The 24,638-nt window shown below is 38.9% G+C and overlaps 1 protein-coding gene across 3 annotated transcripts in view; it reads right to left on the reverse strand.

Moving 5' to 3' along the window:
- Nucleotides 1-2,379: 2,379 nt before the first annotated feature.
- RPRD1A (regulation of nuclear pre-mRNA domain containing 1A) overlaps nt 2,380-24,638 on the reverse strand; it is an 87,297-nt gene continuing 65,038 nt past the window's right edge. For 2 of the 3 annotated variants that reach the window (XM_087439150.1, XM_014781348.2), the window contains one exon: nt 2,380-5,816. In XM_087439150.1, the coding sequence (XP_087295276.1) occupies nt 5,667-5,816 (150 nt within the window). In that variant the 3' untranslated portion in view covers nt 2,380-5,666. Of the gene's footprint in view, nt 5,817-19,371; nt 19,442-24,638 lie in introns of all 3 variants that reach the window. The other variant, XM_087439148.1, reaches the window with a different exon arrangement.

The following is a 24,638-nucleotide window of genomic DNA, read 5'->3' on the forward strand; positions in this document are numbered from 1 at the left end:
CGCTGGCCTGTGAACCACTGGCTTAGAAGAAATATGAAAGTAACCTTTGGTCAATTCTAACTGTCACTGTATTCCACTCCCACTGGATTGTAAACTCTTTGAGAGCCCATATGCAGTTGAATAATCTCTGTATATCTCAAAAGATTTAACAATATGCCTTAATTTTATTTATTTTTTCCCCCAAAGCCCCAGTAGATAGTTGTTATGTCCTAGCTGCACATCCTTCTAGTTGCTGTATGTGGGACACAGCCTCAGCATGGCCGGAGAAGTGGTGCGCGCCCGGGATCCGAACCCGGGCCACCAGCAGCGGAGCGCGAACACTTAACCACTAAGCCACAGGGCCGGCCCAACAATATGCCTTAAACACGTAGGTTTTCATTAAATGTTGTCTAGAATATCCTTATCAATAGTTCATTCTAACTCTGTTCACGTGAATGCAAATAACTGCTTTGAAAAAAGCAATTGGAAATCAAAGCAGGAAGTTGCACAAATATTTGTATACCCATGTTCATAGCAGTAATATTCACAATAGCCAAAAGGTAGAAGCAATCCACGTGTCTATCGACAGATAAATGGATAAACAAAATGTGGTGTATCCATACAACAGAATATCATTCAGCCTTAAAAAGAAATTGACACATGCTACAACATGGATGAACCCAGAGAACATTATGCTAAGTGAAATAAGCCAGGCACAGAAGGACAAATATTTTATAATTCCACTTATTTGAGGTACCTAGAGAAGTCAAATTCATAGAGACAGAAAGTAGAATGGTGGTTGTGAGGGGCTGGAGGAATAGGGAGTTATTGTTTAATGGGTAGAGTTTCAATTGGGGGAGATAAAAAAGTCCTAAAGGTGGATGGTGGTGGTGATAGTTGCAGAATATTAATTATCAATGTACTTAATGCCAGAGTACACTTAAAAATGGTAAATTTTACATTACATATATTTTACCTCAATAACAATAAAACAAAAAGCAACTAGGTGTAACATCCTTTCACAAGCCCCCATCCTTCAGTAGTGCTTTTAGCTAAGCTGTTGCTTTTTAATTTGAATACTTGCACAGTTATAATTTCACTGTAACTTAAAATGTTATGCAAAATGTGGATTTGCATAACATAACATTCGATGGTGGAGCTGCCACACAACCTATCACTATAACAGGCAGCATCATGTAGTGGTTAAGCAGTACAGGCCGGAGCCAATCTTGGAGCTGGATCTCAATCCCAGCTTCACCACTGTTGTTGAGGGTCACACAGATTTTACAGTGTCTTAGTTTCGCCATATGTCAAACTGGAATAATCAGAGTATCTATCACAAAGGATAAATGAAGTGCTTAGAACAGTTCCTAGTGCACAGTAAGTACCATATATGTGTGAGCTACCATTATTACATATTTATAGACTATAATTTGCATTGTAGGGCATTGTTTCTCAAAGTGCAGTCCATGAATTACCTGCATCAGAATCATCTGGGTAGTTTGTTTAAAATGCCGATTTCTAGATCTATCCCACATCTTCTGAAACAGAATATCTGGATATAGGTTCCACTGTATAAAACCTACTGCTGCAAGGAAGAAAAAGTGGAATGGGAATGGCAAGCACCTGAATTCAGATAGTGAGCAGAGGCCATCCAGGAATGGAGAACCAGGGGCACTGGCCAGAGGATACATCTCCCAAACTTTCTAGATGATGAGAATCACAGAATTTTCTGACTCAGATTGTGCCTCTTCTGCAAATGTCTTTTCAAAAAAGTTAGTCTTTTCAAAGAAGTTGGGCAAACACTGCTCCAGAGATTCCCACAGATTTCTAGTATTCCCTAGTTCTGCTTTAAATTCCAGGTGTGGCTAGACGGCCTGTGCTCTAGGAAGAAGTTCAAGGTACCAAGTGAATCCGCTCACTGAAAAGCACTTAAGCACTACTGAGCAGTAGGTCACAAAAGATGTGGTCTTGTTCTCTACCCATAAAGAACTTGCTATATAGTGAACTGTAAAACCCGTACTTTATTATCTTCTTACCTGGAACTTTAAATTGTGAACCAAGTCATAGACTTCAAAGTTGGTCTAGAGCAATGGTTATCAAAATGTGGTCCCTAAACCCAGCGGCATCAGCATCAAACTGTTAGAAATGTAAACTATCAGGTCTTATCCCAGAAGCTCTGGGGTTGGGGCTCAGCAATTTGTAGTTTAATAAGCCCTCAAGGTGATTCTGATATTCTCTCAAGTGTGGGAACCACTGGCCAAACAAAAGGAATCTCCTTCAGCACTTTCTCCACCATAACGTAGATGAATACTTCCAGTACTTTGCTTCCCTCCCAGTCTATTAATCTCTCCCCTCCCCACCCCATATCCAATTAATCAGATTCACAAAAATAATCTATACATTTCAAAAAGAACATAAAACTTTATTAAGAACATCTTATATTGTCATCAGATACAGCCAAAGAAAAAGGGGTAAAGAAACAGGGAAACTTCATCTTCCCATGTGCTACTGCCACCTCAGAACAGACTCGTGTGGATGGCTAGATTACAGATGGCAACAAATGCTCTATATAAATAAATTCAGTAAGTAACACAATGCTCCCTTTCTACACAGAGAACTGGGTTTACTCTTTAACAAGCTTTCATATAGTGCAACAACTATGAAACAAGACTACATCTTTAGGAGCTATTTCTTAATAGAATACAAAGCAGTTTAGTAGCTTTATGTTATTTCATATAAATTTTTAAAATGGAAAATTCAGAAAGGACATTTTAACCTTCCCAATTAATTTGTACTTCTGAGTTTTTAGATTTCTCAGAACCAGTTCAATAACCACACTTTAATAGATGAATTGCTCATCTACAGTGACAACTGACAAACTAGTTTTGTTCTTTTAATTTTGCAAATCAAGATAACCAGGTCATCCCAGCTTTTGCTGATTCTGAAGTTCTTATAGAAAAACCTGATTCAGAGTGCACGTGAGAAGAGGTACCAAAATAGCTGCATCTGGACTGGTTTTCCTAGAGGGGGAGGTTGGCTATTGAGCACAGCTGATTTTCTCAGACTCTGGGGTTCCCCCATGTGGTTCTTTTATTTACTGTAGTAATGGAAGGAGCAGAAGGAACGACAGGGAATCTGTTCAAATTGCCAGTTCAGACAGCTCTCTGCACTGTTTATGGAGAAATGAGTGATGGCATCCATTCAAACTACAGTACCCCTGCTGCAAGTGTGGTGACACGCTTTTCTCTGGAGGCGCCAGGCCAAATCTAACCCCATTTCTTGAGAAAATGCAGTCTACCTTTTAGAAAGGAAGACTATTTACTGTTAAGGCTTACCATGTTAACTATCATAAGGCTGAAAACGTAACTTCTAATGCAGACTATATCATTTGTGTTTACAGTCAGTGAATTAACCAATAAGTGAAGGTTTGTGGAGGATTGGTCAAAAGGTGGGATTGGGGGTAAAATTCAGGTTGAGTACTATCACTTATCACAAATCGCATCAAGCTCTTTAAAAAAATAATGCATTTTTATCATAAATATTTAGAGCAGATACTGTCATTAAAATCAATATCTAAGTCAGAAGTCTGTCTTAAATGGTGAAAATATTCCAACAAACTTCTAATAGATTTCAAATCTTCCCAGGAGTACATAGTTTATAAATTAGTTTTAAATGGAAAAAAATATATTTTGAATGGATAAATCACCACTTTAACAGATCATAAATAAGGTCAAGATGTTGAAAATAAATTAATACACAAGTTTTTGCTTTCACTTTAACAACAAAAACTAATATGGTATACTTTTATAACAGGTATAACCAGGTTTTTATAACTGTGCATTTGTTACCCGCCCCCCCCACCCCCCGCCCACGCTGAATCTTCTTCTTACATATCCTACACCCAGGGACAGACGTACACAAGTGAGACACCCCAATGTGTGACTCTGGCTGCTGTACACCATATCCTTAATTAGAGTGACAGTACAAATGCTGGTCAGGCCCTACTATTAGTAATTTGTCAACCACTTTACAAGTTAATTATATTCATGATTAATTAAGTGGATTAGGTTCCCAGGTGAGCTTTCTGTGGTAGTGTTCACAGGGAACCTAACCACTGTTTCTGTGAGAAAATGTGCCCGAGTCCCAGAAGCTGATTAAAAAACTTTGGAATATAAACCATATATGGATGGGGACTACTTATACGTGTGTCTGTTTTGGAGAAAGGTCAAATTGTTAAAAGAACTGTTACAGAACCACTGGCTATTAAAAATACACATTTGCCTTCTCCTTCACATATAAATTCATTTTAACTATAGTCTCTAATACTGAGAAAGAAAGAGTGAAGCCATTCAGACTAGTGAGACGTAATTGGCTTGTGGGATTTAAAAGATGTTTTATTGACTATCTATTTATTTGAATCTGCTTACAATGAAAAGAAAATGTCTAATATGTAAAGTAATGAATGAAAAAAATGTTTATCCTAAACCATTATTGAGTACAAATCCACAGCTTAACAATGTGATTTAAAAAGGAAGCAGGAGAGCATGCAACTGCTCTAACACACAGGGTTAGAAATAAAAGGCTAAAGTACATTTGTTTTGGTAATTCTAAATATACAAATATAATATTTACCAGATCTACCCTGTAGTGTAGCACTGCTTAATTTCCAAATATACAGTCATTCAAAAACCTTAAGGAAACATTAAAAATGTTCCAGGCTACTTTACTGAACGTTAATGAATATTGTTTTCATGAGATATTAGAGCTAAAAATGCTATTGTTTTAAAGTTAAATGGCTAAAGGAATAATAAAAGTATCATTATTTTATGTTTCTTTTAATCCCATGAATGGCTTTATGTTAAAGGGATCAATTATGTTAAAAGGAGACTGATCTGACAAACAGAAATCAGTTCCAGAATCAGAGTTGTCTTCTTGGTAGGATGTCAAAATTTACAACATCTCTAAAGCATTTTCATATTAATCTACTCAAATAATTCTAAAGTTAATCAGGGGGTCCCTATTTAACACTCCCTTTATTCTACACTGGCAGTTGGAATGGAACCCCTATAGTGCTACTGAGGAAAAGTTCTCTAGGCTATGATCTGACCCTCAAAATGACATCCACGTTTAGCGTTAAATTACTGACCTCTAGGGAATAAGGAATCAAAGACATTGAGAGGCACAGAAACGATATTTTGGTGGGGGACAAGGGTGAAGATTAAGTTGGAACATTTAGTCCCTTCTACAATCAAGTCCTAATTATACCATAATAAAGTCTCAAACAACCCCTGATTAGTTCTTCCCCTTTAGGAATTACATACTATATAGTGATTAGATACTGAAGAAAATAAAGAAAAACATTTGAAAATACATGAAGAAATAGAAACATGGAATTTCTCACAAGGCCCTGGATCAAAAAAATTTACAAAGAGATCTTTTGAAAATAATCACTATTTGTGAGCTTATTAATACACAGAGATCATCACTTTGTTTAAACTAAGTCAATGTTAACTTACCAATAAAATAGTAAACAAACCAACATTTTAAACAATTTTATAAATTACTTGTCGTTTCCTTTGTTAGTGTCACTCTCTCAACAATATACAAAAATAACGCTACAGGACTATCCACCTAACCTGTCTCCATCTCTTGCAAAGTCCTGGGCCCTAGAAAGAGACTGGTCATCAATCTTCACTGTAGATGTCCCCCGCAAAGGGCAGGTGCATGTGGCTGCCAGTGACATTAGGCAATCGAGATAAGTCTGGCAGGCTCTGGATCCGGGACCTGAGTTCTTTGCGCACCAGGGAAACTCTGGCTAACTTGCGCTTGTATTCCTGTAACATCAAACCACTTTCATTAGCATTCTGGGAGTTCAGAGAAGAGCTATCTAGCTAATGCTCTGCATAAAATCTGGTACTATACTCAGTTAATTCTGAATAAAAAAAGAGGATTACAATGCCAGCTTTAGGATCAAAAGAGGGACTTGGGAAATATACAACTAAGTAAATTCTATTATTATTATGAAAAACCACAATCTTAATCTGTTGTTTCATACCTGTAAAAAGACTAGTGTATTAATATACTTAACCTCAGCACATAAGATTTTCACAAGTCCTTGAGCTGGGACAAGAAAAATTACACATTTATTTTCACAAACCAAAACTGAAAGTTAGCATTGTTTCCATTGTAAATGTTGGCAATGAACCAAAGAAGTATTATCAGGACCTTTGCATTTATCTCCAATAGACACCAATTGCTTTAATATTACATTACAGTTTTTTACAACTATCTTGAAATACTGTTTACATTTATCATTACTTTGAAATCATGGTAGTAGTTAGACCGACCACAAAATGTTATTTAATGTGTCAATAAAGAAGCATATATTACTGTACAAATTTTATTATTTCAATAACTACACTTCAATATAACTTGTTTCCTTTGTAATGCTATGCATTTTATTTCCTATATCTAAAATATTTAACTTGAGAAGGGGTCCAAGGCTTCACCAGACCACCAAAGAATTCCAATGGCACAAAAAAGGTTAGGAAACCCTGCAACAGTAGCAGTCAGAGACGGGAAACCAATCAAGATCATGTTTGTCTTAGAGGGAAACAGCCCCTTCTCTAGAGTGGAAATATCTCTTTTTAACTGAAGTTTCCAGACTTCCACATGGGGAGAGAGGATCTTTCTATAGTCCACTACCTAGTGGACGTGGGATGTAAAGGGGGGAACCTAGAAAATGGGTGTTCTTCCTTCTGGAAAGAATAGAACCTCTTCCCTCCCTCTAACCAAGGCTGATCTCACAAACAAGACAGAGCAGGTGAGTGATAACCTTTCATTTTGGGTAGAAGGCCTATCCACAAAGAGCCATTCTTCTTTAGTGTTTCTCAACTCTGACTGTACACCAGAAACACCTAGGAAATTCTGGAAGAAACTCAGATTTTTCGAGAGAACTCCAGCCCCACTACATATCAATTAAATGTGAATCTCTGGAAGTGGGTCCAGAGCTCGTGAATTCTGTAAAAGTTCCCAAAAGCATGTTAATACACAGCCAGAGGGGCCGGCTCCATGGCTTAGCTGTTAAGTGAGTGCACTCCACTACTGGCAGCCCGGGTTCGGATCCCGGGTGCGCACTGACCCACCGCTTCTCCAGCCATGCTGAGGTGGCGTCCCACATACAGCAACTAGAAGGATGTGCAACTGTGACATACAACTATCTACTGGGGCTTTGGGGAAAAAGAGGAGGAGGATTGGCAATAGATGTTAGCTCAGAGCTGGTCTTCCTCGGCAAAAAGAGGAGGATTGGCATGGATGTTAGCTCAGGGCTGATCTTCCTCACATACACACACAAAAAATATACAGCCAGAATTGTGAACTACTTCTCCAAAGTTTTTCTGCCTAAAATGAAATCAACCAATGAGGTTTCTTTGTATTACTGACCTCCTCTTTTAAGGAATAACTACAACTGGGGAAATGGAAAGTGTTAAACAAAACAGATGAGGTCTCCCGCCTTCACAAAGCTAACATTTCAGGGGGAAGGAGGCATAAAAAACATACAAATATTATTTCATGTATAAATACAATGAAGAAAAGAAAGTTGGGCAACAGGAGAATAAAATGCAGCAATGTAGGGGGGAGAGTCAAGGCTACTTTACAAGTAAACAAAAAAAAAGAGGATTAAGGGTTTAAAACTTTTAAGTTTCAGAACCCACTGACTTAGAGGAGACTGACTTCCAGCACAACAGCAGGAGGAGCTCAACTGACCCACTTCCCAGGGAAACTGGTGAGGACTATTTTTAAAAACCACAATAATCACTTAAAACCTCTGGAAATGATCCTAAGGGCAAAGAAACATCTATTCAAGAAAATGTATGAAAATTCAGTAAGAAAGACAAGAATCTGTGGCATCTAAGCCAAGATGCTCCCTCCCTCCCCACACCCAGCTCAGTACTGCAGCCTCCACTTTAGACTGCTGCAGACCAGATCACAGGGATCACTCTCCCTGCAGCACCCAGACAGAGGGCTTTATTCCTGGGAGGGGCAGGACATCAGCATTTCTCAGCCTACCCCCAGCTACCTGATACTAAGGCTAAGTCTCAAGAGAGTGTGTAGTTAAGAGTCTCATTTGTGAAACAGAGGCTCTACCTTGCATGTGAGAATACTGGGGCACTGGTAACCCTTGCCCCCAACTCAAGAGGTGGTGCTCTACACCAGAAGAGGCATGCTGAGAGGAACAAAGGTTGCTGCACTCCTCCCCTTCACCAAGAGCTCAGCCCCTATAGCAAGGATATTACTCCAAGAAAAGCTTGCCATTGTCCCCACCCCTAGTTCCAGAGCCCTGACTCAAAGATTTGGCTGAAGGAAGAAGCAGACAGTAAAACAGATAGATCCTAATCTCTTCACAAAGGAACTGACTTTATTAACAAAAACAGCAAGGATTTGCAAACTCTGCAAATCTATGTACAGCTTGGTGACTAGAGTTAATAATACTTTGTTGTGTAGTTGAAATTTGCTGAGAGCAGACCTTAAGTGTTCTCACCACACACACAAAAGTTAACTATGTGAAGTGATAGATGTGTTAATTAACCTGATTATAGTAATCATTTCACAAAGTATAAATACGTCAAATCATCATGCTGGACATTTTAAATTTATACAATTTTATTTGGCAATTTTACCTTAGTAAAACTGTGGGGGAAAAAAAGAAGAAATATCTCTCTTTTTTCTACTAGTAAACCAAAAAAAAACTACCTTAAGCATGACAGAGAAAACAAACATGGGCCCAGTGGCAAATATGTATCAAAGAAAGTGAGAGGTGTTGCAGCCTCATCTGAAAAGCCAATCAATAGGTAAAGCCACTACATGTTTTATAAATCCCTCTCACACTCTTCTCATTCTTTTCTAACAAAACCAGCATTTTGCAAATAGCTTTCAAAATGCTTATTTTGTGTTTTAACTTAAATAACTTTTCTTTCTAAATGAATTTAATTCTGTTCCAGCCCCAAAGAAGGACCTGAAATTTAAATTTAAATAAAAAATTGCCCAAAAGCCAAACCATTAAAACATTAAGCCTCTCCTTTTAGCAGTGAATACTAAACTGATATATACTGCTTTTACTGCAAATTTATAATATTCTAGCTATTTTGTGGGTTTAAAAGCCTTTTGATGCAAATCAAAAGCACAATGAGGTGACGTACGGATCATGGCGGAGTGAGCTTTCCCCAATGAACTCTCCCCCTCTAAGACACAACAAACAAGACATTCATATACCAAGAGAAGTTATTCACACAACACAAGGGACATCTGAGGGACCCACACAGCCGTACATCCAAGGGCGTAGGCGCTGGAATCCCCAGAGGAAGTGCAAGGAGGTAAGAGGAGCTCCCTGCCTTCCCTAAGGACTGCGAACCTGAGACAGAGACCACGTGGCTCTCTGAGTGAGGCGGGTAGGGGCGGCCCTCCAAGGAAAAACCAGTGCTCTCCAAGATCCCTCACAGCCTGTGGGGAACTCCCCTATGGAGGGAGCAGAACTGTGGCACGGATGCCTTTGACAAGCCAGCACTTCAGGAGAGCACAGAGTGACAGGGAAGCAAGAAACCCCTGGGATCGGGGAGGCGAAAGTAAGCATCCCGCTCCCCTCCACCCCCGACGCCCACCCGGTGCTTCAGTACAGCAGCCCTGCAGCTTCAGCTCAGTGGTGCTTCAGCTTGGCTCTGACTCCAGCCCCAGTGGCTCCGGCTGGCTGGGATAAGATCGTGCCACAGCCCCAGCTGCCCTGGCTCGACCGTGCCACAGCCCCAGCTGCTTCTGCTTGGCCGCACTCAGGCTCCAGCTGTTTTGGCGTCAGCTACTTCGGCCCAGCTGCACTCCAGCTCCAGCTTCTGTGGCCCACCTGCACTGCAGCTCCAGCTGTTTCGACCCAACTGCACTTCAGCTCCAGCTGTTCCCCGTGCTCCAGCTCCAGTTGCTTTCGCACTGCCACCCTGAGGCTTGGCTGTGCTCCAGCACCAGCTTCTACTGCCCAGTCGCGCCCGAGCCAGCTGCTTTGGCCTAGCCGTGCTCCAGTCCCACCTGTTCCCAGGCTCCAGCTCCAGCCCCAGCAGCCTCCGCTTAGCCGCACTTCAGGTCAACCATGCTTCAGCCCAGCCACAGGCCAACCAGAGTACCCGCAGATTGAGGAGGGCTCAGAAGACACAACTCTTGACCCTCACTGAGTGGCGCAGGAGGAAATTGCGACCAGATATCTTCAGAGTGAGGAAAAATAAGCCAACACCATCAGGCACTATGCAAAAATATATTAAATCTTCAAACAAGAAGAAAAATGACAAACACCCAGAAATCAACCCTGAAAGCACAGAAAGGTATAACCTTAATGACAGAGAATTCAAAATAGCTATCATAAAAAACCTCAACAAAATACAAGAAAATACAGATAGACAATTCAATGAAATCAGGAATTTTTTCACAAAAGAGATTGAAACTATAAAGAAAAACCAATCAGACATCTTGGAGATGAAAAACAGAATGGAGAAGATAAAGACAAATCTGGAAGCCTTAAGGATCACAGGTGACAATACAGAGGAAAGAATTAGCAAGATTGAGGAAAGCAATGCAGAAATGCTCCAGATGGAGGAGGAGAGAAAACTAAGACTTAAAAGAAATGAAGAAACTCTCCTAGAAATATCCGACTCAATTAGGAAATCCAACATAAGGATTAGGTAGTCCAGAGGAAGAAGAGAGGGGAAAAAGGAGCAGAGAACTTGTTCAAAGAAATAATACCTGAGAACTTCCCAAATCTGAGGAGGGAGCTGGAAATACCAGTGAATGAAACCAATAGATCTCCTAAATATATCAACACGAAAAGATCCTCTACATGGCATATCGTAGTAAAGCTAGCAAAAGTCAACGACAAAGAAAAAATATTAAGGGCAGCTAGACCAAAAAAAAAAAAAAAATAACGTGCAAAGGAACTCCTATCAGGCTCTCAGCCGATTTCTCGACAGAAACTTTACAGGCTAGGAGAGAGTGGAACGATATATTTAAAATTCTGAAAGACAAAAACTTTCAGCTAAGAATACTCTATCCAGCGAAAATGTCCTTCAGATATGATGGAGAAATAATAACTATCCCTGATATACAAAAGCTAAGGATATTCATTGCCACAGACCTCCACTACAAGAATTGCTCAGGAGGGCCCTCAAGCCTCAGAAAAAAAAAAGAGAAAGGGGATACAAAGCTTTAAACAAGGAAAAAAATAGGTAGACAAAATCAGAAAAATTGCAGCTCTATATCAGAATAGATTAGCAAACACTTAATTATAAAACCAAAGATCAAGGGAAGGAAAACACCATGAATAAATATAACCTCATCACTTTAAACACAAACTCACAACATAAGATGGAATAAGTTGTGACAACAGTAACTTAAAAGGGGAAGAGGAAAGGGATCGAATCGACTTAGTCTAAGGAAATAAGAGGCCACCAGAAAATGGACTATCACATCCATGAGATTTTTTAATACAAACCTCATGGTAACTACTAATAAAATCATCAGAACAGAGTCACACACGATAAATAAAGAGAAAACTAAGAGAACCACCATACAGAACTACCAAAATGAACTGGTAGCCTGAAACACATGGGACGAGGAACAAAAGAAATGCAAAAGAACCAAAAAATGAGCGATAAAACAGCAACAATAAGCCATCTTATATCAATAGTTACCCTAAATGTAAATGGACTGAACTCTCCAATTGAAAGACAGAGAGTGGTGGGATGGATTAAAAAACAAGACCCAACAATATGCTGCCTCCAGAAAACACATCTCAGCTCTAAAGGCAAACACAGGCTCAGAGCGCGAGGACGGAAGACAATACTCCAAGCTAATGGCGAACAAAAGAAAGCAGGTGTTGCCATACTTATATCAGACAAAGCTGACTTCAAGATAAAACAGGAAATGAGAGACTAAAAGGGGCAATACTTAATGATAAAAGGGACACTTCCCAAGAAGACATATTACTTATAAATATATATGCATCCAACACAAGAGCACCAAGGTACATAAAGCAACTATTAACAAACCTAAAAGGAGATATTAACAACAACACAATAATAGTAGGGGATCTTTTTTTTTTTTTTTTTTTTTTTTAAAGATTTTATTTATTTTATTTTTTCCCCCCAAAGCTCCAGCAGATAGTTGTATGTCATAGCTGCACATCCTTCTAGTTGCGGCATGTGGGACTCGGCCTCAGGATGGACGGAGAAGTGGTGCCTCGATGCGCACCCGGGATCCGAACCCGGGCCGCCAGCATTGCAGCGCGCGCACTTAACCACCAAGCCACAGGGCCGGCCCATAGTAGGGGATCTTAACACCCCAATTACATCAATGGATAGATTATCCAGACAGAAAGTCAATAAGGAAATAGTGGACTTAAAAAACTTGACGAGATAGACTTAATAGACACACAGAGAGCACTCCATCCAAACACAGCAGATTACACATTCTTCTCAAGCGCACATGGAACATTCTCAAGAATAGACCACATGATGGGAAACAAGGCATGCCACTATAAATTTAAGATTGAAATCATAAGAAGCATCATTTCTGACCATAATGCCATGAAGCTAGAAATCAACTACAAGGAAAAAACCGGGAAAGTGACAAAGATGTGGAGACCAAACAACATGCTACTGAAAAACCAATCGATCACTGATGAAATTAAACGGGAAATCAAATCATATCTGGAGACAACTGAAAATGAAAATACATCATACCAACTCAGATGGGATGCAGCAAAAGCAGTCTTGAGAGGGCAACTCACAGCAATACAGGCCCACCTTAACAAACAAGAAAAAGCCCAAATAAGCAACCTCAAACTACACCTAACAGAATGAGAAAAAGAAGAATAAACAAAGCACAAAGTCAGCAGAAGGAGAGAAATATAAAAAATAAGAGCAGAAATAAATGAAATTGAAACCAAAAAAACAGTGGAAAGGATCAAAGAAACAAAGAGCTGGTTTTTTGAGAAGATAAACAAAACAGACAAACCCTTAGCCAGACTCTGCAGGAAAAAAAGAGAGAAGGCTCAAATAAATAAAATTAGAAATGAAAAAGGAGAAATTACATGGATACCAGAGAAATACAAAGGACTATAAGAGAATACTATGAAAAACTATATGCCAACAAACTGGACAATCCAGAAGAAAGGGATAAATTCTTAGACTCATACAACCTCCCAAACTGAACCATGAAGAAACAGAAATCTGAACAGACCAATCACAAGTAAAGAGATTGAAAGAATAATCAAAAACCTCCCAAAAAATAAAAGTCCAGGACCAAATGGCTTCTCTGGAGAATTTTACCAAACACTCAAAGAAGATTTAATACATACCCTTCTCAAACTATTCAAAAAAATAGAGGAAGATGGAACACTTCCCAACACATTCTATGAGGCCAACATCACCCTGATACCAGAAAGAAAACTAGAGAGCAATATCCCTGATGAACATAAATGCAAAAATCCTCAACAAAATATTCGCAAACCAAATACAGCAACACATAAAAAGAGCATACATCAAGGCCAAGTAGGATTCATACCAGGGACACAGGGATGGTTCAACATCCACAAATCAATCAATGTGATACACTACATTAACAAAACAAGGAATAAAAACCATATGATCATCTCAATAGATGCAGAGAAGGCATTTGACAAGATTCAACATCCATTTATGATAAAAACTCTCAAAAAATGGCTATAGAAAGAAAGTACCTTAACAGAATAAAGGCCATACATGACAAACCCACAGCCAACATCATACTCTGTGGGGAGAAACTGAAAGTCATCCCTCCGAAAACAGGAACAAGACAAGGGTGGCCACTCTTATTCAACATAGTACGGGAGGTTCTGGCCACAGCAATTAGGCAAGAAAAAAGAATAAAAGGAATAGAAACAGGCAACAAAGAAGTGAAACTCTCGCTGTTTGCAGAAGATGTGATCTTACATATAGAAAACCCTAAAGAATCCACTGGAAAACTATTAGAAATAATCAACAACTACAGCAAAGTTGCAGGGTACAAAATCAACTTACAGAAATCAATTGCATTTCTATATGCCAATAATGAACTAACAGAAAGAGAACTCAAGAAGACAATCCCATTTACAATTGCAACAAAAAGAATAAAATATCTAGGAATAAATTTAACCAAGGAAGTGAAAGACCTATACAATGAAAACTATAAGACATTACTGAGTGAAATCAATGACGACATAAAGAAATGGAAAAATATTCCATGCACATGGATTTGAAGAATAAACATAGTTAAAATGTCCATACTACCTAAAGCAATCTACAGATTCAATGCAATCCCAATCAGAATCCCAAGGACATTCTTCACAGAAATAGCACAAAGAACACTAAAATTCATCTGGGCAATAAAAGACCCAAAATAGCTAAAGCAATCCTAAGAAAAAAGAACAAAGCTGGAGGCATCACAATCCCTGACTTCAAAATATACTACAAAGCGATAGTAATTAAAACAGCATGGTACCAGTACAAAAACAGACACACAGATCAATGGAACAGAATTGAAAGCCCAGAAATAAAACCTCACAGCTACAGACAGCTAATCTTTGACAAAGGAGCTAAGAACATATAATGGAGAAAGGAAAGTCTCTTCAATAAATGGTGCTGGGAAAACTGGACAGCCAGATGCAAAAGAATGAAAGTAGACCATCTTCTTTCACCATACACAAAAATTAACTCAAAATGGATCAAAGACCTGAAGCAGTGAGACCTGAAACTATAAAACTCCTGGAAGAAAATACAGGCAGGCAGTACAGTATTCGTCATCAGTCATAAAGGGATCTTTTCAAATTCCATGTCTACTCGGACAAGAGAAACAAAAGAAAAAATAAACTAGTGGGACTTCATCAGATTAAAGAGCTTCTACAAGGCAAATGAAACCAGGATCAAAATAAATAGGCAACCCACCAGCTGGGAAAAAATATTTGCAAACCATATATCTGAAAAGGGATTAATCTCCATAATATATAAAGAACTCACACAACTGAATAACAAAAAAACAAACAACCCAATCAAAAAATGGGCAGAGGAAATGAACAGACATTTCTCCAAAGAAGATATACAGATGGCCAATAGGCATATGAAAAGGTGTTAAACATCACTAATCATCAGGGAAATGCACATCAAAACCACACTAAGATACCGTACACTCTTTAGAATGGCTATAAACACCAAGACAAGAAACAACAAATGCTGGAGAGGCTGTGGAGAAACGGGAACCCTAATTCACTGCTTCTGGGAATGCAAACTGGCACAGCCTCTATGGAAAACAGTATGGAGATTCCTCAAAAAATTAAAAATAGAAATGCCTTATGATCCAGCTATCCCACTACTGTGTATCTACCCTACGAACCTGAAATCAACAATCCAAAGAGGCTTATGCACCCCTATGATCACTGCAGCATTATTTACTATAGCCACAACGTGGAGGCAACCCAAGTGTCCCTCGACTGATGACTGGATAAAGAAGATGTGGTGTATATATACAATGGAATACTACTCAGCCATAAAACAAAGAAAATTGTCGCATTTGCAACAACATGGATGGACCTGGAGGGTTTTATGTTAAGAGAAATAAGCCAGAAAGAGAAAGACAAACACCGCATGATTTCACTCATAAGTGGAAGATAAACCAACACACGGACAGACAGAACTGTTTGGTGGTTACCAGGGGCAAGGGGGGTAGGGGATGGGCACAAGGGGTGGAGGGATGCACTTATATGGTGACTGATAAACAATAATGTAGAACAAAAATTTCACAATAAAGGGGAAAAAAAGCACAATGAGATACTACTTCACACCTACTAAGATGGCTTTAATCAAAAAGACAGACAACAACAAGTGCTGACAAGGATGTGGAGAAACTGGAACCCTCATACACTGCTGATATAAACGTAAAATGATGCAGCCAACGTGCGGAACAGTTTGCTAGTTTCTCAAAGAGGCATAGAGGGGGGCCAGTCCCGTGGCACACTGGTTAAGTTTGCACACTCTGCTTCAGCAGCCTGGGATTCACAGGTTCAGATCCCGGGCGCAGACCTATGCACTGCTCATCAATCCCTTCTGTGGCGGTGTCCCATATACAAAATAGAGGAAGATGGGCACAGATGTTAGCTCAAGGCCAATCTTCCTCAGGAAAAAGAGAAAGATTGGCAATGGATGTTAGCTCATGGCCAATCTTACTCACACACACACACACACACACACACACACACACAAGTCACACAGAGTCACCATATAACCCAGCAATTCTGTTTCTAGAAATATACAAATATACGAGAAATAAAAATGTATGTCCACACAAAAATTCATACATGAATGTTCATAGCAACATAATTCATAATAGCCAAAAAGTAGAAAAAAATGTAAATATCCATCAACTGATGAATAGAGAAACAAAATGTGGTCTATCCCTACAATGTAATATCATTTGTCCATAAAAGAAACGAAGTACTGATATATGCTCCAACATGGAAGAACCTGAAAACATTATGCTAAATGAAATAAGCCAGTCAAAAAGACCTTATACTATATGGTTCCTTTATATGAAATATCCAGAACAGGCAAATTTATTGAGACAGAAATGAGATTTGTGGTTGCTTAGGGCTTGGAGTGGGGTGGAATGGAAATGAATAAGAGGTTTCCTTTAGGGTAGACAAAAATATTCTAAAATTACAGATTGCAGGAATGGTTACAAAATCCTGTGAACATAATAAAAAAAACTGTACACTTTTAAATGGCTAAGTTACATAGTATGTGAATTATATCAATAAAACTGTTAGAGAGGGGGGAAAAAAGGCTTTGTGAGTTAGTCTGAGAATCTGAGTACTACTAACAGTAATGTTTTTAATGGGAAAATGGATTCCAAGTTCTGCTACTTTACTAAGAAATTCACTTTTTTTTTCTTTCTGTGAGGAAGATTAGCCCTGAGCTAACATCTGTCACAGATCCTTCTCTTTTTGCTGAGGAAGACTGGCCCTGGGCTAACATCTGTGCCTATCTTCCTCCACTTTATATGGGACACCAGTACAGCATGGCTTGACAAGTGGTGCGTCGGTGTGCGCCCCGGATCCCAACCTGCAAACCCTGGGCCGCCAAAGCACAGTGCACAAACTTAACCACTACGCCACTGGGCCGGCCCCAAGAAATTCACTTCTAAAATACAACTCACAAAGAGAAAGGAAAAGGTGAACTGGTCATTGTTGCAGTAAATACCAAGCTCATATAACATAAACATTCTCCACTCATTTCTAACCTGACTTCCTGGAAAGACCAATTTGATACCTCTTAACACAAATATTATAGTCCCAGTGATGAACATGAGAGATGGTCAAGAGGGTCAAAAGCAATTCCTTAGAAAATACAGATACTGTTTATGATAACTGTATTCTAGACGTCACCTGTATATAACATGTAACACCTACTAATTTACATACTAACAGCGTAATGTCAGTTTGACAGTCTTCTGACCTTAGATTCTAGCTCTTATAGCATATTACATTTTTTCAATCATGTGTACTGTTTCCTTTTATTTGATACTGAACTGGAAGATCTCAAGTGATACACTTCATACTTCACTTCAGCAAACATTTCTTGAGCATCTACTATAGAACGTACCAGTCACTGTGCTGGGAACACAGAGATGAATCACAATCTTTACCTAGAAGACCATACAATTTAATGGGCAAGCAAACAAATAACTAATAATAATAAAGTATGATGTATTCCATCAGAGGCAAAAACTACTTTCTATGACCTACAAGAATTGGAGAGTCTGTCCTCCAACTGGAGGGTCTGTCAAAGAGGCAGAGGACTCTGCCCAACTGAGGAGTTCAGGGAAGGTTTTCAGAAGTGAGGAGAGGTGAGAGAACACAACAGGCCAAAGGAACAGTAAGATAACAGGGCAGAGGAGATAAAGGGCAGGTTATGTACATGGCAATTCAATATTACAACAGTGTATGGTGCAAAGTGAAGAAATTAATTCCCTTACCAAATATGGTTACTTTTAAATTGTGAGAGGATTAGTCTGGATACAGTATAGAAGAGGATGAATCTGAGGAAGAAACACAGCTGGGAGTTTACTGCAAGTGTCAAGGAAAGAAAGGACTAGACCCTGAACCAAGCCAGTAGTAGTAGAGCACTTCACAAACTACACTTGTGTAAAGTGGCAATGCACTTTACAAACTACAGTTTGTACATTAATACCTTAATTCAAGAGACAAAAACAATGTGCAGTAAGAAAAATCAGCAAGACTTGAATATAGTTCTGATGTGAAGAATAATGAGGTTTTAGGCTTGACAAGTGGTTGGAGAGAAGTGCTATTATCTGAGATAGCAAAAACGGGTAGAAACTCCTTTGGAAAAGATAAACAGTTTAGTTTTCAGCATGTTAAGTGTGAGTTATCCTTGGGACTTCTAGTAGTAGGCATTTGAAAATGTGGTTCTAGCATCTTGAGCTATATAAAGTTTTGGGCTTTGTCATCAGCAAATAAAGCCTATCTAAAACCATGAGATGTGTATAAGCTGATTAGACTTATCTGAGGGCATACACGGCAGTGTTTCTCAATCATTTTAAAACATTTTGCCTTATTATCCCCCCAGTCTATCTTTGCACATCCACCATCAGCCAAGATTTTGTCAAACTTTGCTTTTTGTGGATTGTTTCAGAAAAAATGTTTATTGAACATGATTTTCTGAACTATCCATCAAAACACACCACATCTCATGATTCTAATGTGCACCTAGAGGATGGTATGTCCCCTCCCTCCCCTGGTTGGGAATCACAGATATACAGGGAGGAGGAGAAGTAGGCTAACGGCAGAATGCAGAAATGTTCCCAGTGTGAATTAAGAAGGAATGTAAAAAGCGGGAAAAGTGAATCAGGAAAGAGTAGTAAGCATATATTTGGAAAGTTTTGAAATATTTTTCTTAAGACAATACTAGCTTTCCTGACACATCTTTTGGGTGCTGTGACTATAATCCAGCCTTTTGAGAACAATACCATTCACATCCATTACCTGAGGAACTCAGTATGTCTGCTAAGTTCTTATAAGAGAATTCAATAACAAATTGGTTGTATATTGATATTCAAAAAAGCTTCACATAAAGCATTTTTTTATCTGAAAGTTTAATGGATTTCCATTCTTCAAGTGGGGCTGCACATGGTGACTTATTTCCAAAGAGCAGAGTATGAAAAGGGGAAAAAAAGACTAACTTTACAGTGGAGAAGCCTGACCAACCCTACCTTAGCCAGGTGATCAAAGGCACATCAACACTGATAAGTTATGTTGAAAATACGTACCCTGGATAAAATGTGATGAAAATGGCACTTTACTCCTGTGGTCTTCTTCCCCCAAACACATAACTCCAGTCTAATTGTGAGAAAAACATCAGACAAATCTCAATCGCTACATGCTACAAAATCCCTGAGCAACAGGTCCCAAAACTATCAGGGCATCAAACACAAGGGAAGTCTAAAAAAGTGTCACAGCCAAGAAGAGTCTAAAGAGACACGACAAATAAATGTAATATGATATCCTACATAGGATCTTGGAATAGAAAATGGATATTAGGTAAAAATTAAGAAAATTTAAATAAAGTATGGAATGTAGTTAATAATAATGTATCAAAATTGGTTCACTAATTTTGACAAATGTACCATACTAATGTAAGATAACTATTGGGGAAACTGGATGTGGTGTATATGAGAACTCTCTGTACTATCTTCATAGATTTTCTGTAAACCTAAAATAAAAAGTTTATTTAAAAAAAAAAGTCTAATGGAAAATTAAACATCTTCCCAGATTATCCAAGCCACTTTGCATACATTCTTATCTTAATCTTCATAAAAATCCTGCAACCTGTGTCACTATCCTTGTCTTTTGGATGAAAAAACTGAGATTCAGAAAAGTGAGTGTAAATTGCTCAAGATCCATAAATGCCAGACACTACATATTTTATTTAATACCATTCATAAAAATTAATGAATAATAAACTAATAGATCTTAGTCTTGGTCAAATGATAAAACACCCACCAATCAAAAAGATGATACAACCAAGAACTATTTGAGATGTTTTGTAGAATATCATCTGTACTGTTATCTATCCACATTCAGAGGCAGAATTAAGAATATTGCAGAACTTTCTGCAATTTAAGATTCCAAATAATATATGACCATTAAAGCAATATATTAAAATTATTAAAAAACAATATGGGGAATTCTGTGGTATTAAGCCTAATCTGAACACAAAATTTTCTTGAATCCAAAAATGATACAATTCCTGTTGAGAATCTTTTGTTCAAATTATTCCTCTCTAACTTGTCCAGGATCCTCATCCAATTTCTGTCCATCCTTCTAGTGCCAGCTTAAATCTCAAGCCCTCTACTGAACCTTCCCTGATTAATTCTCTCACATCTGAACTTTCACTACTACTTGTTGGCCAATCAACAATGTACTGCTTTGACATATACCATTGACTATTCACATACTACACATATAGAATACTCTTTAAGGGCCAGCCCAGTGGCGTAGCGGTCAAGTTTGCGCGCTCCGCTTTGGCGGCCTGGGGTTCACAGGTTTGGATCCCGGGCACGCACCAACACACTGCTTGTCAAGCTATGCTGTGGTAGTGTCCCATATAAAGTAGAGGAAGATGGGCACGGATGTTAGCCCAGGGCCAATCTGCCACAGCAAAAAAGAGAAGAGGACTGGCAACACATGTTAGCTCAGGACTACTCTTCCTCACAAAAAACACCAAAAAAAAGAATACTCTTTAAAAACGTTGATAATCAAAACGCAAAAAAGTTAACGGAAAAAGATTCTAATCATCTGAATGGTTGAAGTCCTTTCACACATATATCCACATATATTTCTTAAGAAACTTAACATTCACGGGCCAGCCCCGTGGTGTAGCAGTTAAGTGCAAGCACTCTGCTGCTGATGGCCCGGGTCCAGATCCTGGGTGTGCACCGACGCACCGCTTGTCAGGCCACCCTGTGGTGGCGTCCCACATAAAGTGGAAGAAGATGGGCACAGATGTTAGCTCAGGGCCAGTCCTTCTCAACAAAAAGAGGAGGACTGGCATGGATGTTAGCTCTGGGCTGATCTTCATCACAAAAAAAAATGAATAAATAAAAACAAAAATAAATCCCGGGTGTGCACTGACGCACCGCTTGTCCGGCCATGCTGAGGCCACGTCCCACGTACAGCAACTAGAAGGATGTGCAGCTATGACATACAACTATCTAGTGGGGCTTTGGGGAGAAAAAGGAGGAGGATTGGCAATAGATGTTAGGTCAGAGCTGGTCTTCCTCAGCAAAAAGAGGAGGATTAGCACGGATGTTAGCTCAGGGCTGACCTTCCTCACAAAAAAAAAAAAGAAAAAAAAAGATAAGAGCAAGCCCTTCTCAATGAGGCTGCTCTGTCTTAAAAAAAATAAATAAATAAAAAGAAAGAAGATTAATAAGCAAGAAGACAGATCTTTCCTTCATGTAATGATTTAGCCACATCCTTTTAAAAATTATTTTTGGAAAGAGGATGTAAATAAAATGAAGAAGTTACCTGAGTGTCTTAATTAAGGGACAAATAAAATATTTAAACTTAACCACAGAACCAACTTTGCATCTTTTCCCTCTACAAATTCTGCTCTCCTTTCCATCTTACCCACTTTTGTTTAGCCGATAACTATTTAAATTCCTTTTTTTTTTTTTGGTGAAGACGACTCGCCCTGAGCTAACATCCGTGCCAATCTTCCTCTACTTTGTATGTGGGTCGCTGCCTCAGCACGGCTGACGAGTAGTGTAGATCTGTGCCAGGGATCTGAACTGGGCCACGAAGCAGAGCACGCCGAACTTAAACACTATGCCATGGGGACAGCCCCAATAGCTATTTAAAATTTTTTAAATGAGACACAACTTAAGTCTATAACTAGTAAGTATATACTTCAATTAGTGTGTGTATATCCATCTGTGTAACCAACACCTAGATCAAAATATAGGCCTTTGCAGAATTCCAGGCTTCCTCATACCACCACTCCCAACTTTTAATCACTTTTCCAAACTTCATTTAGCTAATCGCCACCTTTCATAATGTCTTTATCACATGATATACTATTTACTTAATATTTTTATTATTTAAATCAACTCATTTTTTAACAGAGCTTTATTCTAAGAAATAACATCCATACAATCACAGCTTTGTTGTGCTAGTTTTTGTGCTCGATTTGAATTTGATGCACATATTAAAATAAACATAACTATTAGAATAAATGTTCTCATGCAGCATGGTGGCATGGGTGTCACTCTGGGAACCAATGCTTTACCTCATTCCTGTCAACTCTGTTTATGAGTCAATTTACTTCTCCCTCACTATTCCCCTTATTCAACAAGGGACATATTTCTGTCCTTAATTTACTGATTACCCTTTACTTGCCAGTGTCATTACCACTAGCCTAAAGCCTGCAACCCTCAAGTCTGACTAGTTTTTTTAGTCTCAGCTTTATACCAAGGTTCACTTCCACTGGTCATATCCTAGCCTCTCCTCTCTTCAAAATTTTATCCACGTTGTAGTCCAGGTGAATTTTCACTTTATCTAGAAACCCTTCCCCAGTTCCTGTCTGCCATTCTCATTCCTGGCTCCCAGCTGAAACTGTCTCTGTACTGTTTTATTTGCGCATGCACACATACACACACACACACACACACACACACGCATCTGTCTCCATCCCAAGGGCAGGAACCTTCTTTATACTGCCATGATACTTCAACAATAATGAATTAGAAGTGATCTGTCTTGTGTGCACTGAAAATAAGTTAAAGCTAGCTTGAAATCTGAACCACTGCTGGAAAAGCTTTTCTTTACAGCTAGTAACAAGTACATATCGAGTGTCCAAATCTTCTCCATTCTACAAGACCCACTTTAAGACCAAACACCCCCAGAAACTTTCCTACTCTAGCCTCACACTAACTTCCTATGATCTGCTATTGAGTTATTTCTGAACTTAAATGTTACTATACTGTTTTCTAGTCTTCATATCCATAAGGAAGAAACATACTTTGTATCTATATTCCTTACAGTGTCCAGCAGAGCACTGGGTATGAACAGGTCCCCAGTCAATACTCCTGGGCATGAAGTCAGAAGATCTGGATGCAAGTACCACCTCTTCAATATACTACCTATATGATCTTACGCAAGGACTCCCTAAGATCATCCAAGCCCCAGTTGCTTCCTTTACAAAACAGAGCTACCTATTTTACAGGGCTGTGAGGCTTAAATAAGTTAATGTGGATGTTTTCAAATTATGAAGTGCTATATATAATTGTAGTTATTGTTCTGGGATGGAACCAGAACCAACTTGCAGTAAGAACAGCTCAGAGAATAAATTTCCTGAAATTTGGAGTTAGAATATTTTAGGGCTGACCCAGATACGGTTGTTCTAAAAGTCCAGTTGCTTTAAATACAGTCATGCGCACACACCGACGCTTTGGTCAACAACGAACCGCATACACAATGGTGCTCCCATAAGATAATAGTTGAGCTCAAAAATGCCTATCGCCTAGTGATGTCTAGACATCGTCAAGTCATAGAGCAACACATTACTCAAGCGTTTGGGGTGGTGCTGGTGTACATACACCTACATACTGCCAGTCACATAAAAGTATAGTGCATACAATTGTGTACAGTATATACTTGATAATGATAATAAATGTTACTAGTTTATGTATTTACTATTATAGTTTTGTTATTTTGGATTGTACTCTTTCTACTTATAAAAAGTTTACTGTAAAACAGTATGCCATGTTACGCCAGCAGCAGCCTCATACATTTCATGTTTACTGTGTCTCTCGATTGCATCATTTTCTCTTGTGCTTGATTTAATCTCATGTTGTTTTGTTCAGCATGGCCCCTAAGCGTACAAAATCCACTGCTAATGTTACCAGTAAGACGCCACGTTGAGTGATTAACCTAGAAATGAAATTAAGTGATTAAGGACTACGAAGGTGGAAAATCACTGATGGTTATTGCTCGCCAGTCAGGCATGTCCCATTCCCCCATAGCTACACTCCTGAAGAACAAAAACACAGTGAAGGAAGCTGTTAAAGGATCTGCTTCATGGAAGGCAACAAGACTAACAAAAATTCCAGAAACGCCTATATCAGACATGGAGAAACTGCGAATGACCCGGATTGAAGACTAGACACAAAAGCGTATCCCTCTCAGCACTATAACGATCACAGCCAAAGCAAGAAGTCTGTTTGCCAACACTGAAAGAAAAGGTTGGATCCAACTACGATATTGAAACTACTGCTAGCTCTGGGTGGTTTAAACGATTCAAGAATCGTCATTCACTACATATTGTGAAAGTGAGTGGTGAACCTGCAAGTGCTGATGTGAAGGCAGCTGAAGAATTTTTGGAAGCTCTAGATAAGCTGATTGTGGAGGAAAATTACTTGCCAGAGCAAATACTCAATAAGGATGGAATCTCCCTATTCTGGAAACAGATACCTGAAAGGACTTTCATCCATAAGGAGGCCAAGTCAAAGTCAGGTTTCAAGGCTTTAAGGACAGG

Source organism: Ceratotherium simum, chromosome 14 (assembly GCF_057802395.1).
Source record: "Ceratotherium simum simum isolate JZ-2026a chromosome 14, ASM5780239v1, whole genome shotgun sequence".
Lineage (NCBI taxonomy): Eukaryota > Metazoa > Chordata > Mammalia > Perissodactyla > Rhinocerotidae > Ceratotherium > Ceratotherium simum.